The following is a 17250-nucleotide window of genomic DNA, read 5'->3' on the forward strand; positions in this document are numbered from 1 at the left end:
TCCATTTAGTTCGCATTACAGTGTTCCAGATAAATGATAATGTGGTTATGAGTCACTGTTTAGACTAGTATTTGAGGTGTCAAAAAGTTGAATAAATGTCTGTGCTTTCAGATTTTGAATTGGCTCTTTAACAACTAAGGGAAAGATTGCCCACTATGATTCCTTGAGATCAGGGTTTAATTTCTTGTTTAATAGCTGAGCTCTAATTAAAAGTATATATATACAATTTTACACGATTTGTTCATATTTATTTCAGATACTAACTGAATTATTCAGTCTGCATATAGTATTTTTGTACACTAAATTACAGTATCAATTAAACAAAAAGTGCACTTATTTTGTGCATTATTCTATTGGCCCTGTATGCTTGCACAGCAATAGCTATTATTAATCCAAAGTGGGGACAATTACACAGTCTGTTTATATTTCTTTCAGGAGCAAATATTCTTCGTGACTCTGCAGGCAATGTTAAGTTGGGTGATTTTGGTGCCAGCAAACGGCTTCAAACAATTTGTCTATCTGGTACGGGAATGAAGTCTGCTACAGGAACTCCATACTGGATGAGTCCAGAAGTGATTAGTGGAGAAGGATACGGAAGAAAAGCAGATATTTGGCAAGTCTTATATTATTTTTCACCTGGAACGAATTGGAAATAATTTCTTGTGCATTATTTTGTGAGCCCCTAAATGTACCCACCATGTTGCATTAAGATTAGGGCTGAGACTGTTAACATCAGAAACCAGAATTTATGGTTTATAAAAATTATACACTACTTCAGTTTGAAATATCAACAGTTTGGTATTATCCCTGATTTGTGCATGACAAACCCTCAAATTTAGTAGAGCAGTAGAGCAGAAAATGCCTAATATAGGTTTAAATCCTTAATTACCATTGAACTTTCTAAGGCAAAGAAAAATGTTAATACCTCTAGGACATTGCCATCTGAAGTGATAGAGAAGTTAGAGAAATATCTTTAATCATTGGCAATTTAGAAAGTCTCCATAAGTTGACAAACAATCTCTGTAGGTTTATCTAAGCCAAACTGAGGAGGACATTTACACTAGGTCATTTTAAGGTATGTCCACAGCAGTTTTATGGGGTCATCATGCGGGCATTCCTTTCTATAAACAGCTTTGCCCGTGTTCTAGAGAGTAGAAAATATTGCCCGTGCCATTTTATAGGAATACCCATTACTCATACTTGTTACACCAATTTTACTACCTTATTTAGCTGAGTCTGCTTCCTTCTATAGTTTTTCATTACTGGCTGATACAAACCATGAAAGAAACTTCAGGTTGCAAAATCTGTATGCCTTATGAGAATTGTAACTTGAAGAAAGAAGTGGCATAGCCTTTGATGCAAGATTACCTTAAAGAAAATAGGATAATATGCTTTTCAAAGAAATAATAATGTGTTACTAAGAATTTTTTCAGACATAAATGTTCTTACTACCGTTCAGTGAGTGTCTTTCCTACTATAAATTCTGAAGAAGCTATTTTTATGGCATGTTTTAGTAGTAAAATTATATTTCAGTTATTGGAGCTTTAGAGGAAACTCAAAATAGAGCCGTCAGTATTTAAACTGGGTGCAGCTTTCTTTGATTTTCAAAAAACAGAATAATTGTTACAAATTGAAAATGACTAAATTCATCTGAATGAAATACAGAACAATTGTGCTAGTATAGGATTGGATCTAATTGTTTGGTGAATGGGATTTTGTCCCTAACAATGTCCCAGTGCAATATGAAGCAGATATTTTTGTCTAAAAAAAATCCTGCTTATTTCTGTGTTATAGTTGTTTATTCCTATCAGTTTTGGAATGATGAGGAGAGTGATGAATGCTCTGGGCATTGTAATGAAAACAATAAATTGGTTGAATCGACTCACTTTTGTTTTCTCTGCCCCCTTCTTCCAGTAAAAACATATGAACTTGATAACATTGAAAGAGCAAATTTGTCTGCACCCAAATGAAATCTCAACAGAAACTAATATAGAGCTATAAAAAGCTTTTCTTTTTGATGGGAACATACTTTATGCTTTGATTATCTTTTCCAGATAGTCTTTTTAATTTTAATTTGCTTTTCATTCTTGTTGCAGGAGTGTAGGCTGTACAGTTGTTGAAATGCTCACTGAGAAGCCACCCTGGGCAGAATTTGAAGCAATGGCTGCCATTTTTAAAATTGCCACACAGCCAACCAATCCCCAGCTGCCACCTCACGTCTCAGACCATGGTCAGGATTTTCTAAAGCGGATATTTACTGAGGCTAAGTTGCGACCATCTGCAGATGAACTGCTGAGACATACATTTGCACATTATCACTGATGGCCTGCCTCAATCCCTCTCACCTACTGCATTTTTTACTGCACTTTTTTTTATACAGAGTTGAAAAAAGACAAGGGAGAAGTTATTTCTCTTGATTCTTTCTTTCATATAAATTGTTAAGATCTCTCTGCATATTTAGAATGCAGACTTTTTCCCATTTAGAATCTCCTTTGTTTCAGTAATGTACTGATGTGGTTTGCATAAAGCACTTTAGTACATATTCATTCCTTATTTAAGGGGGTAAAGAATTTATTTGGACCATCAGGAATCATGTATAAGATTTTCCCCATCCCTATTCCCTTGGCAAGCACTGCTAATTAACTCCCAAGGCTGGGAAGATATACATGTCACTAGCAGATTCAGGAAAATAGTATATATCCAGTGGTTGCAGTGTATAAATAGATAACAAAGAACTCTCAATTATATTTGAGCTTTGAAATAAGTTTCATCTGTGATTCTGGAAATTCATTTAGAAGCTAGAATCTCAGGTTGCTGAGCAAGGTACATTTTGGAAAATAAACCATCATATTAGCACAAAAATGTAAACCAAATAAGTGTTTTCTGCTTTGAAGATAAGAAGTCTGTTGTTTAATAGTGCTAGTGCATTAATGTTGTATATCCAGAATCATAGATAAACAGATTGCTGTAGTATCAGACTTCTCTAACGTTAAACAATGTCCACGTATCATGCAACAAACTGATTTTCAGGGTTGGAAAGAATTGATCTGTGAGGAGTCTCTAATGGGTAGAATGAAGTTATTTCATGCAACATAATTCTTTCATATTAATTAAGAATACGTTCTATATTCTTTCTTCTGTCCCAATCATTCTTCTGATTCCCTAAAATACTTTATAAGGTTCAGGTTTTTTTCTCTCTACTGTGAGTTTTATCATAAAGTACTTAAGGTAGAATGGGCAAAAGTGTCAAAAATATAGTTTCCCTTTCTGTTGCTGCTGAACTGAATTCTGTGTCTGAGATGCATATTTTATTTGTCAAATCTCCTTTGCATAATCTGACTAACTTGTACTGGGCTGACCGTGTAGAATTAACTTTGCGGGTTGCAAATGCCTTATTAATTTGCATTGGAGAAGCAAGTTTGGTAGAATGAGATCTGGAAGTTCCCATGTGTATCTGTACCATATAATTCAGTTAAAGCTGAAGACGAAGGAAGACGTAATACAAATAGAAAAAAATATATTTTCACTCCCAATTGTTTTTTTTTTAATTTATTTATTTAGATGTTTTACTTTTGATTTGATAATAAAGGAATAATCAGATTTGGGATTATTATCCCAATTGTTTCAACCCATATTTGGACATGTATTAACAATAGAACTGTAGAATGGATGTTTGCTGACTGGTCCTTTAGGATATGTCTAGCACCAAACAATAATATAACTGGAAAATGGAAAAGATGCTTCCATTTTCCAGAAGTGTTGTAAACATTACTATTAATTGTTTCCTAGGCTTTCTGCAAAATGTCCAAAGCAAGTCAAATTATATGAAGATAAATAGATACCATAATGATGCTATTAAACCTGACCAACGATGACATATAAAACATGTTACATAAGTATGAATCATAAACCACATATACAATAATATAAAAGTGTGTATGTGATTTATGATTCATGCTTACCTAATGCTCCTGGCACCTTAATCATGACTTGGTAACCTGAATCTATGTCTTTATTTATTGTTAAAATAAGTTCAGATAGATAAAGCCTGTACTTTTGGAAAGCATCTCTTAGACATGCTGAAGAGAAATAGGCAGCCCTGATCCATATAGTCTTTCCCCAACTAAAATGTAATTTCAACAGCAGATCACCAATAAATAGAAATGTATTTTTTCCGTTTTTATAGAACTAGGGAAATCTTTTAATCTTAATATCCCAAAACGAACAGCCACCAAAGAATTGTACAAATAAGAATCCTAGCGTTATACATTTTGGTGTTGTTGCTGCCCCATTGATTGCAGCAATAAGCTGCAGCCATTAAATAGGGCTTTTGTTATTGGAAGTTGACCATATGTTGTTAAGAGTACATGGAATATTGCTTATGCATTAGTCTATAGCTGTAAGAGAATTTAAATTGGAGAAGCAAATGTGGCTTGAACAAATTTGACAGCAAATCCTCTAAAAAAATATACAACCTATTAATTGAGTTATTTTCCAAGGGTCTTAATTTTTGACTTTTGAAAGTAACAGAAATGTTTCTATAAGGAGGTCAGGATTATTTTTCTAAAGGTATGCTTAAAATTTAGAATAACTTGTAAAAAGGAATCATCATCGTCATGACTCCTTTCCTGTAACCCTTTAGTCTGTTATGGTTCTGTACAGAGCTGTGTTATCCTACATCTGAGTACAGGCTGTCTTTTTCTGGCCCCTGTAAGAAAGTTCTGTAAGATTCTGAATTTTCTAAACTGCCATCAAGCTATAGCTATGCAAATTATGTAAAACATGAAAATTTCCATCACTTGGTCCCAAGTAGACTAAAAGGAGAGACAACAAGAGAAGTCCTCCTCCCACATTTATCAAGGTGTATATGTATATTTAATAGTTTTATCAAAGTTCTGTGCTCTCTCAATTAACAGGGCTTTGAAATGTTTAAAATCTAGCAGTCAGACAATCATTGCAGCCTCTGAGTGACCTCTGAACAGCGCAGTTGCACCAGTTCAAAATTGTTGAATGAAAATATTTGCTCGTGCAGACTATTTTGAAGACCAAGTTTAACCTTCCACTTATTTCAGAAGGTAGTATCTAAAGCAACAGTCTTAAATGCATTAAGGAATAAGTTACACTGAATGCAGTGATACTTTTTCTTTTTAGCAAATATGCATTGGATTAACCTGTTGGATCCCCCCCCCCCCCCCCAAATCTGAAGCAGAGCCTTAAATTATTTTTTGCAGGGAAACAGGAATCAAACTCCATCCAGAAATTTCTAGCTTAAAGGGCAACCCTAATCAGCTATACTTTTAAACAAATTTACAAAGTCCTGTTTCAGCTGTAAAACATGAACTTGATACTGTTGGAATAGAATCACTGGCTGCCTCTCCTTGCTCTTTCACTATGTAAATAGCCTGTTTATGGTGCTTTTCTGCTATAATTCAATCTTTCTTGGATCGGCTTTATCCTGCCATGCCTTTTGGGAGTTTAGAAGCTTAGGGCAGTGAGTTCTTAAAATTATATTAGGGCAGCGAGGGCGATTGGCTCAGCATGCCAAACATTCAGAAAATGCCAACATTGACGGCATATCACATTTCCCCTCCTCCCCCAGTCAGAGAGGCCGGTCTTGACTCCCCTCTAGATTCTCCTCATCCTGTGAAAGACACATAAGAGAGCCCTGCTCTTGGGGGCGCCCTGAAGCCTCAGAAAAATCACCCGAGAGCATTCTTGTATGGTTTTCTGAGGCTCAAGAGGCCCTTCAAGAGCAGGGCCTTCTTATGCAACTCCTAGAGGGTCTGGAGGCCTGATGTATCACCAAAAATGACATGTCATATCAAGGCTAGCTATCATACTAATATTTTTTAGGAGTCTGGCACAGCGTTAACCTGATTATCAATAGGTCTGATGTTCACATGATGTAGGATACTGTGGTAACAACTGGGACAGAGGGTAAATGTGATTATGTAGAAACTGTTGGTTTTCTTCTTGTCCCTGATTGGGATGTGAAATATGTTTTTTTATACAAAATAGAAAGTGCTGACATCAATTGAACTTTGGAGAAGGCTTGTTTCTTTTGATAATTTATTAAACAAATGCATAAGAATAACTCATGAATGTGTGAATCCCTGAAATACAGAAGTAATGTGAAATTTGCAAAATTCTGCAGCTCTAAAATATTTGAAAGTAATAAGGTCCTTAAAATGGCTACAATTCTATGAGTAGACAGGTATGAGAGCATCAGTATTATGTGAAGGAGCAAAAAAAATATATTAGGTGGCTTAAATTCATGCAGAACAAATGTAAGAATGAGACAATACTTTTTGCTAATAAATTAGAAAAAAACCAGAAATGTAGACAATTAGAATTTAATATATTCTGAACAGGAATAACTTTGTGATCAAGTTGTTGAAATATGGATGAGTGTAGGAGTTGCTTTAGGGGAAAATTGTGATACAATAGCCCTTTGCCTTTCTAAAGTTATGTGCAATTTAAAATATATTCCTTATCAAAATAACTGAGTTATAAGATTTATTCTGCTGTGTATATTTTACATATAATTTATATACAGAACAATTTACAATGACCCTAAACCTATATTTTAAGTGTGGTTATATTTGAAGTAGCATGGGAGATTTCTATCCATGCTATTTTTATTCTAGGGAGCATATACTAGGGACCCATAAAATGCAGATGACATTTCCATTTTATTTTGTGCTTTGTTTAAACTTTTGCATAATTTTAGTCTGAGTATTTTGTATTACCAAAAGGTAATAATGTGATCTTCAAAGATAATGTCTAATGCAAGTTAAGAATTAGAAAATCTTGTAATGTCCAAAGAAGTATCTTGAAAGTAGGCAGAGTCCAAAATTGTAGATAACTTGCCCAGATTGCAGGGTACTTTGTGCTCCTCAAATCCATAGTGTGGCTGAGGGAGAGAGGGGAAAAAACAACAACAACAGAGCAAGACTGATAGCTGTGCCTTCTTTTAATATCGTGTTTTGTGTTGACAATGACAATATAAAAGTGCTTCAAAAAAAAAAAAGGATGGATTTTAAGAGGTTTCCCAATCACTTCTAATACCAGCTTTAGTGGAGGGAGGTAGCTCAGTTATTAATGATTTACCTTTAAGCCGCAAGGGTCAGTTCCCAGCAATTTGGCATGTAGTTATTGAAGTACACATCCAGTTTTGATATGAATTTGTAATTAAAGTTTACAAAACAAAAAGCATAGTGATTGACAGCAAGCTTGCTGTTGCAATTCAAGCCAAATTTTGGATCATTTTAATTACATTTTCCTTGGACTTGATCAAATGAGGCTGGGCACAGCTTATGTGATTATAGGCAAAAGTTTTCTAACCAGAACTTCTAATAAATTCTAATATATCAATTAAGCTAGAAAGAAAACACTAATATAAAAATACTTACATTTCTGAATATCTAAGGTGATAATTTAGAATCCTTCAAAGCTTGCCAATATAAATTGTGTCTGTTGACAGTGATTTGTAACCTTTTATTTTTAGTCTTAGAATTTCAAAAGTATAAACATATATAAGATCATGAAACAAAAGCTATATATTCTTTATATTATTAAAATGATTATGAGAAAATTATATGGGAATATATCACATTCAAATAATTATTCTAAAATGAAACTGGAAACACTAAAGGGAAAATTTAATATCCCTCAGAGCTGAGTAGACATAGCTACATATAGCACATAATCATGTCTTCATTTGTGTTAAAATGAAGACAATTGTGTAGCTGGCTTTTCTGCTACATCAAAAATAATTCAGTATATTATTTTTCAGCCCATTTGTGCAAGATTTAATGTGTGTCCCATCTGCATTATAAATCATTTCTGCAACTGCAGATGGTTTAAACCCAGTGTGAAGCATAACTAAAATTCAGAAAGAAAAATGCAGGGTCATACTTAGATGCTATGATTCTGGGTATAATCCTGAATAGTTGTGCCAATCTTAAATCCAAATAGTCATTTCTTTCTTTTCATATATGACATGGGGTACCCATTAAAGGTAGATCTTGGGAGCACTAGCTTCCTAGCAGACATAGATACAAGTAGCATGCAACAAGCATTTTTCTAAACCACAAATTAAATTAAGCATTTTAATGTGGTGAATTTATTTGTAATTTACATCTTGAAGCCTGATATTTTTCATGAATTTGAAAGTGACAGGGAGGCTTGGCATGAAGTCTGGCCAGTACCTTCAGATATGTAGGATTTAGATTAAGAAAATAGATGTTTTGATAAATTAGAAAGCCTAAAATTTAAAAAAAGATGGTCTCCTTGATGAAATTTTAATTTTTAGAATAAGCTTTACTCCTTAATTTTTAAGAAGTATGGATTACACACATTGGATTAAAATGTTCTTGTTAGACTAACAAAGCATTCAAAGACATCTGAGTGCCTTTATCTTTATGCCTTAAGTTTATTTTCTTAGCATATTGATTACAGAAAAGGTTCAAATCATATGGGACCACTTACTAAGTTGCATAATAAATTTTCCCTTTCCTTTTAAAATTAACTAGGGAGTATTTACAACAATTTTTATCAGAGTTATAAGTATATATAGACTTGCAAGCCTTGCTTCTAAAAATACTGATAGTATGTTAAATCTTTATCCAACCAAGTATGTTATTAGTTTTAATAAGCTGTTAAAAATATTCCAAGTTCACTCATTTCAAATAGAGATGTTAATAGCACTTAGATATGATTATATTCTTTATTCTTAACCCCAGAACTGGCAAATTCTGCAATAACAAAAGTTCTATGTACATGCAAAATATTTAATTCTAGAATAATCAGCAGCTCAAGTGAACTGAGAATGATTTTAGTGGTGCTTTCTTTTAAGAAAGTATTTGCTTAAAGCAAGTGACGGTATTGGTTTTGAATAGGAAAATCAGAAGTAATTTCAAATAAGGTATTTGTATTCTATTAATGCCATGTAGCTTTAATAAGGACAAATCTTGTTCCCGCCATTGTCCAGATTTAATGTAGAAATCAGTAACACTTTCAACAACTTTGCAGCAGTGTCTGACATTTAAGAAAATTGATCAAAAAATTATAATATATTTGTTGATTTTTTTTTAAAAAAAATGAAATTTATTGCACCTATAGAGAAGTACAGACTTTTATGCTTGAATGTATATCTCTAAGGTGAGGTTTTTTTTTTTAGCAGAAGTATTAATGTCAACATACCAGTACAGGTTTGGTTGTGTACTTATTATGTATATGTTAGTAAATTACTGAAAACCAAAGCTTTTATACTCCTTAGGTACAGCCAAAAGCACTATTTATCTAGTTTAGTGGCTGTTAGCAACTTTCCTGTGATTTCTAAGTTGTGCTGGATATATTTATTACCATGGCTCTCTCAGACACACATGCAATCCAAGTGGCTCCTTGAGCAGTAATATCTTACAATTATACCTACCATGCTTTTGGATATTTAAATGTGTTCTGGTGTCATAAAATGCAGTCTTTTTGGAATCCAAGCCTTACAATCCCGGGTACTACTGGTTATACTATTTTGGGAACTTGAGCTAACTCTAGTTCAGTGTTAAATATGTAGATTCCAATTGAAACAGGAGAGAGAGAGAGAGAATCTGGTACAGAAAGTAAAGTAGATATATCCCTTAAGGGAAAATGAAGGTACTTAACCAAAATCTAGCTTTATGTGGAAAGTAGAAAAATTAGCTCAGAATTAAAAATGCTGCAGTTATAATATAGACTAAAATTTCATCTGAAGTCTTTTCAAAAGTAAAGAAATATTTTAATGAATTTAAACATTGGCTTAAATATATTGTATTTGTCATTGGCCTTTGAACTGTGGAGTTATATTCTATAATGGATATATCTAGTATATCCTACATATACATTAGATTGTACTTGCGGATGATACATAAGCCCTATCAGAACAATAATTGGTTTCATCATCTCTCTAGGGCAAATTATTCTCATATCATCCATTATACTAATCAGACCTTTGGACATATTGTGTAGCATATAGTGAAGACCATTACTATTTGAATGGTATACTTGAAATGGTGCAATATTCACACAGCTGTGATCATGCTGATTCCCCTTTGATCATGTGAAAATAGTCATACAACTGCAGAGAAATGTGCACCTGGCAAATGATCCTGTGTATGAGCACAGCAACTCTATTTTAATTATTATAATTACAAAATGAAATGGAAATGTTGCAGACTATATCAACCATGAAATTGAGCATTTGGTTTATGCAGAAGGAATTTTGAATGCAAGTATCTGTCCAAACAAGTGTGTTAATTATAATAATGATTTTTCAAATTTCCCGGTCTTAAATTGGAAAACAAATTATCCTTAGTGAAAGAAATCTAACAAGCAGTCCTTATAATACCATTTTTAACATACAGTATGCTGCCTTAGAAAAGAAGGAAGATTACTAACTGAGGATAATTATCTAAACCTCAGCCTCTTTTATAAGAGAGGCTGGAGGGAGCCAGGTTCTTTGTCAGGCTGTACAGTTTAAAGTGAGTGTCTGCTTTGACTATATTATGCCATTCTTAGTAGATGGATAGATGAAACCAAATGGAAATTTTTAAAATCCCATATAGAACAGTATTTTGTCACAGCTCAAGAGAACATATCTTGGCAACTTGATAGCAGACTCACAAACTTAGTAAACATGAAAAAGTAGGATTGTATTTCATTTGTATGTGTGCAGCTCCTAAAATTGATGACACATTGAAGGCAAAATCCCAATGAAATCTCAATTTGGGACAGAAGCTTGCTTTTATTGTTAATTTGGGTTTAACAATGTGCATAATATTATGTGATTATTGCCGTGGCAAGGAATGTGAAATGACTTTAAATTAAATGTATTTCTTTGAGAGGAACAAAAAGACTGATCCTCAGGCATGGGGAGATTATGCCTAGATTCCTGCATGGGGAGGGGGTTGGATTAAATGGTCTCCAATGTCTCTTCCTCTTTTCTGTGATCTGATTTCTTTCTCCATTAACATTTTACCATATTCTATCTGGTCTTGTTCTTGAGGAGTCCCTGTTTTGAAGGTCTATGTTTGAAGGGGACGCAAGGGCTGCAGCATAAGAAGAAAGTGGGAATGTCTTCCTTTGTGAACAGAGATCTCTGACTGACCTGACAAATATACCAGGCATAGAAGATCAAATTGTAGGAATTTACAATAAGTAGAGAATATTGGCCTAGCATCAAAGTCCTTTTAAAATTATACAGGGTAAACGTTAAAGTTTTCATTCAAGTACTTTACATTTTTCATTTGGATTGTTTTTGGCCATTACTTTATTTATTTTGCTAATTTTAACCTAGAGAATATTTATTCTAAAAGACAATTTATCTTTAAAAATAAACTATATTTTTTTCTCGTTCTGCCCTTTCCCTCCTATGTGTGATCAGTGGGCATCACACATTATACTAGATAAAGTGGGTTAGAGATGGATTGTAGTTTCCATCTAAGTATTTCTGTACTATCTTTTCCCCTCGGTATAAATAATAAAATATTATTCCATTCTGAAAATAAGTTTACAGCTTAAGGGGAAAAAGAGAATTAGTATAATGAGCCAAAGTATTCCTTGTGCCATAGCAAATTAAAACATTGCACATACTCAGTCTCATCATTCCAAACAATTTAGAGCCATAGTCTCTTTGGTGTCTTAGGAAATGAATATTAAAGACATGCAAACAAGTGAGCAAACCTGAGATTTCCGAGTTACTGGAATCTTAGCAGCATTTTTATCTTGAAAGTGCAAACTTTATCTCAAATGAGAATGTACATAGGAAATCTATTACATTCCTTTGGGAATAGGTGGGGAATGATATAAATGCTCTCATACTGGTTTTTTGTTTTTGTTTCTCCCCTTCAATTAAACACACAAAAGCTAATAATTTCTACAATAGTGTTTCATTGTGACATATTCAAACTTAAATGATTGACTTACAAGGGAGAGGTGGTTTATATTACTGGGTTTTTAACACTGCTATGGTGGACAATTAGAATTACTTTTCTACGAAGTTTACTGGGTCTGTATTCTGAGAAACCTCAGAAATGAAGTGGTGTCAATAATGGGAATATTCAGAGTTAATGTATTTAGAATTATTCCATTTTTATTAACTTCACATACCATCTATCCCCATGCAACCCCACACGTATGCACATGTGCACCCAACAGGCACATAATTAGTTCTAAAAAATATATAATGCTTTCTTTTGGAACAGGGTCTAAAAGTCCAATTTCACGTTGCTTGCTTTTTCTATGATTGTTTTGCTAATATCACCAGTTTAAAACTTGATACTTTTAACTGTAAAAAAGAAATAATTACCACAATTATGATACGTTCATACTGTCATACCTCTAGCAAGTGTCACTATATATGAAGTCAGTGGCAGACTCATTTTTCAAAAAGCTATGAATAATAATATATAAATCTTATCCTTTTGATCTAATGTACATTTTTATGCAGCTGTCAAATTCTCTATTTAATCCCTTTATTTCTCTAAATGTTTTTACTCTCTGTTTGAATGCTGGGCACAGTTTGTAACGTATGTACACAATGGTATTTTTTTCTATCAATGTTGACTCTTTTGCACATTTTTTTAAAATGTTTAATTTGTACACTGATTTAATACTCTGACCAACTGTTATGGAGTGTATGCAAAAAATGTATGTGTGCAATGTACTACTGTCTTGAATGTATGAGGATTTTCTAATTCAGTATAAATGTATGTCAATTTCTGGCTTTATCTTGGTTGAGGAACTCAGGACATTAACGTTGCTTACAAGTTCCCCATTGTAAATCTAATCCAGCAACTTGGTTGCATCTAAGCAGCTTATTCTCCCTCTTTTCCACGCATGCACGCACACCTACATGCACACAAATCATTCCATTTGTGAACAGGGATTTTCAAGTTCACTACATACTGTTGGAATATAACAGTCAAATATTGGCAATAGATTGCAACATAATTGGTTTAAAATAGCAGTTAACTGAGTTTTCTCTTTCCTGTGTTTAATGTAAGTCTTTTCACATTCAGTTTTGAGTATTTGACCATTATTTGAGTGGAAAATTGGCCAAATACCAAATTGTTTTACCTATGTGTGATGAGAGTGCATGCAAACTTTTCAGAAGTATGAAGCAGCTAAGGAAACACTGCTTACATGAAACTTCATGCACTCATCAAAGCCTTGGTAAACTTTGGGTTGTGGCAAAGATGTCTAACTTTCAAAAAGAAGGTATACAAAAATACCTTCAATGTACTGTTTTCTCTTTCCAACAGAATCCAGATTCATTTCTACATTTTTAAATAATTCTTTTTTTAAAGGTACTGCATTTAGTTAGATAAATATATAAAAGCTTTGAAAGATAATTTACTAGATAAATATATTTTCAGCTGGCTGATGTTCAGAAAATATTTTTTTAATTTTTGTTTTTAACCATTCAAAATGTATTTGTATTTCCAGAATTGGACATGAATTGTATATTAAAACACTCTGGCTGGACAATGGTTTGGTTTGTCTTGTAAGGATTGTATCTCTCTCTCTTTTTCTCTCTCTCTCTCTTTCACTCACTCTCTCTTTCTTTCTTTTTTTAAAAAAACCCTGAAAAGTGTTTCCTTGATACAGAGAATAGTAATACTGCTCTGCAAAGCTGAAAGCAATCTTTGAATTTATAGCTGCTTGAAAAAAATGAGACACATAACCAGTCTTAGAAAAGTCAGATGGTGTTTTTATTGCCTGTTCCCTTTTGTTACAATGAATGTTATGTCTCCCTCTGGATCTTAAATCTTTCCTTGTTTTCTGGTACTGGGAAAATTAAAGCATATTGAGGGTACTAGCAGAATACCAATGTTTAAATTTAAGTTGACAACCTAGTTTGAAAGAATCTTTGTATTAATGATTAAGACGCACCAACTATAAGGTTGGGAAATAAAGCACTGGGGATCTCAAGAATCGACATAAAACTGGTATTCTTTTTTTAAAGAGTGTACTAATGGCCTGGTATGATGTGGTTTGTTCCATTGTTCATGCACATTGGGACTTTGTTATAGTGCTTGTACAAAATGTATAATTTTTAATTTTTTTTTAAAAAAAGTATGTATTTATCCATTATTTTCTTTCTGGTAAATGGCTTTTTATTTTATTTTGGGGTCTTTATCAAATATAAAGTAAGCCATGCTTTTATTATTTTGTGTTTGACCAAATGACTTTGTTTTATGAAATGTGTATATTGCTGGTACACATCTTCGTTCAGAACGATTGTGCATGATGACCTGCAAGAATTAATAGAAGAAAGATTTTTTTCCTTCCATGTTATTTCATTCTGGAAAGGTTATGGTGCAAAGGTATACTGGATGTAGCTTATGGAATGACTATAGATAATGGCACTTTTAAGTGTTAATAAAACAAATATTTATTTCCAATGTGTGTATTCTATTTCGAAAAGTATGTTAATAATATTTAGCACTTATATAATGCTTTCCTATACTGTCTATAGTTTATACATATTTCAAGAATTTTTATAAATCTTGCAGATTACTTTGCCTGCAGGTGAAAAATGGCAATTCAGAATGGATTATAAACATATGGATTTTGAATAATCTTGTTTCCAAAGTGAGGTCCTATATAAATTGACTTGGCAATAAATTTCACTGATTCCAATTTGCCATACTTGGGTTTTAAATTACAATCTCAATAAATATGCTACACTATTCATTTAATATAGCACTTCTATATAAGGTGGTTTGCTGATTTCAATGTGAATAATATTAGAATAACTATTTATGCAGGTAGATCTAGACCAGTGATGGCGACCGAGTGCCCAAACCACAAGCCAGCTGGTCTTTGGGTTTCCAGCGCATGCAAAGATGCGTGCCAGAAACCCAAAGACCAGGTGGCCAGCGTGCCAGCCAGCTGGTCTTCAGGTTTCCGGTGTGCATGAAGACAGAAACCAAAAGAGCAGCTGGCGATGGCGTGGGTGCCCACAGAGAGGGCTCTGCTGCCATGCCTGACATATGTGCCATAGGTTCACCATCACGGTCCTAGCCTTACAACTACTGGTTTAACAAACGTTTGGAGTTATGAAGGCCTTTGAATGGGTGCTTTACAGTCCATAAAATACAACTATTGTAAAATGTCACAACACATACATGCTCCTGTAGTTACATAACTGCATATCAAGTGATTAGCCGGTTGAAACATCCCACAGTCACATAACTGCAATTTGTGACTTTTTTTGCTGGTTTCTAGCAAAATATGCCCATTCAGAAGAATGGGTTCACGCAGTAACTGCATGGTTCAGTTAATGACAGTTGTGAAAAATATTGAAAAAACAGGCCAATCACATGGATGCATCGACTTACAACCATGATGACTCACAACCAGATTTCTGGTCCCAGCTGTGGTTATAAATTGAGGGTTAGCTACTGTACTTCTCTAAGCAACATAGAAAAACAGTCAGCTATACTCATCTCTAACTGAAATGATAGATCATTATTTTAAACTAAATTACTAATTTCTGCTTTGTGTTAAGACAAGATTTTTATTCCTAGGCTAGTAGTCAATAATTCAAGTTAAATGGTAGAGCAGCTTTTGAATTTGATTTTCAAATTCAAAGATAATTTAAAATAAAATATACTTCAAATTCTTTCCATACATTTGGGCTTGTCCAGACTTGAAGACTTGCACTCACAATTCAGTAAGTGTAATTTTAACCTTCGTTTGCTTTGTGTCTCAGTCTTAAAGGCAAACCTATCTATTTATGGTTCAGTAAGTTTTGTGAATTCAGGTAAAGCATGCTGTATGAACTTGGGCTGTTCAGTGCCCAAGAAATACTGTGTATCCAATCTTTATTGTACTGTTATTTCTGTTAAATATATTATTTTGGAGCAAGCAACATCAAGCCAAATAAGAGAATAGAAACATGATCTGAAGAATTCCAATCCTCTTTTTGAGTATATTTAGAGTTTTTAAAAACTTCATCTGACAGCTGATGAGTGTAGCCTGGGACAGATCAATCCAAAAACCAACTGAAAATAAGCTTCCCACTAAGTACCCCCGTATCACAGACCCTACCTATTTTTCTGACCTTTTTTTTGGTGAGGGATTTGGACTAGTGGGCACATTTACAAATCGGAGGTACAGCCAACTATGTTTAACTTTTAAAGAATGTTTACAGGGTCAAATGCATTTTTAGGACCAAGATTTTGTTTTGGATTAAACCAGATTCTCCTTTAAAATTTTAAAAGCAAACATAAAAGAGTCTGTGAGAAATATCCTCAGCCACTATGAGTAGAGACTTTAAAATACACCACAGACCTTTGCATATGTACTTCCCTGCTCTGAATTCAGCCTCATTCTCATGGATCTCTTTTAACATGATTTTTTTTTTCTATTGAAAGGTCATTCTCTCTATTAAATGCTGAATTCTTCAAAATAATAACTGATGGGAAAATTCCGCATTTGTAACAATCTCTCTGGTGAAATGTGGATCAGATAGTGCTGAGTTATAACTGAATGTTGGAAGCCTCTTGGAATTTGAGGAGAGCTACTGAGTGGAGGCACAAAGTTGAAATATTCTCTTTATTGGGGGTGGGTGGGTGGAGGAGACAGAACAGACCTCCTGCCCCAAGTCAACATTGTTAAGAGGAGATATTTCTGCTCGACAGTGAAGAGACCCTAAATTACATGGCTGATCTAAAAATAGCTTTTAGTAGTTTCATAATTGGTATTTGTTCTTCAAGAAGCAAAAAATCTCACCTAATTCGAACTGCTGGAGGCAGGAGTTGCTTCTTCTCCTGTCCTCTCCAGTTTCATGGCTCTTAATGTTGATTGTGAAAAGGTGAAGGAGCAAAACGAAAAAAACCCACTCGGAACCATTAATTATGGCTGTAGTCCTACATCCATTTCCCACACAGCAATAGATCTCATCGAATTAAAAAAGACCTTCCTGGAATGCGTCGACATTGCCAAGATTAAAAAGGTTTCTACTGGAAGAAGGTTCCTGCAGACTTGCCCTTGAGGCTGTTGTTGTAGAATCATACGGAAGCTGTGCGGACATGTCTTGCGTGCTTTGGGTGTTTTCAACCTTCCATCCCCAATTCTGCTGACAAGCTCTGAGATTTCCTGAAGGACTCCTATCCCCGGTTCGCCACGTTTTCGCTCTGCCTCCTGGGAGGATTTGTGTCGTTCCCCCCCCCCGCTCCTCCCCGGAGCGAGAAAGCGATCCAATCA

General features: G+C 34.1%; 1 protein-coding gene and 1 long non-coding RNA gene across 4 annotated transcripts in view; one reads left to right on the forward strand and one right to left on the reverse strand.

The window, feature by feature from the left end:
- Window positions 1–14441, forward strand: part of MAP3K2 (mitogen-activated protein kinase kinase kinase 2) — a 51879-nt gene extending 37438 nt beyond the window's left edge. For all 3 annotated transcript variants that reach the window (XM_081948406.1, XM_081948407.1, XM_081948408.1), the window contains 2 exons: window positions 436–613; window positions 2097–14441. In XM_081948406.1, the coding sequence (XP_081804532.1) occupies window positions 436–613; window positions 2097–2322 (404 nt within the window). In that variant the 3' untranslated portion in view covers window positions 2323–14441. The remainder of the gene's footprint in view (window positions 1–435; window positions 614–2096) is intronic.
- LOC309389773 lies at window positions 5195–17206 on the reverse strand. Its single transcript, XR_014175005.1, has 2 exons — window positions 16777–17206; window positions 5195–6913 (listed from the first exon to the last, which is right to left on the reverse strand). It is a non-coding gene; the product is annotated as an uncharacterized lncRNA (long non-coding RNA).
- Between the last annotated feature and the right edge of the window lie 44 nt (window positions 17207–17250).

This window comes from Natrix helvetica, assembly GCF_964273705.1.
Source record: "Natrix helvetica genome assembly, chromosome: 1".
NCBI lineage: Eukaryota > Metazoa > Chordata > Lepidosauria > Squamata > Natricidae > Natrix > Natrix helvetica.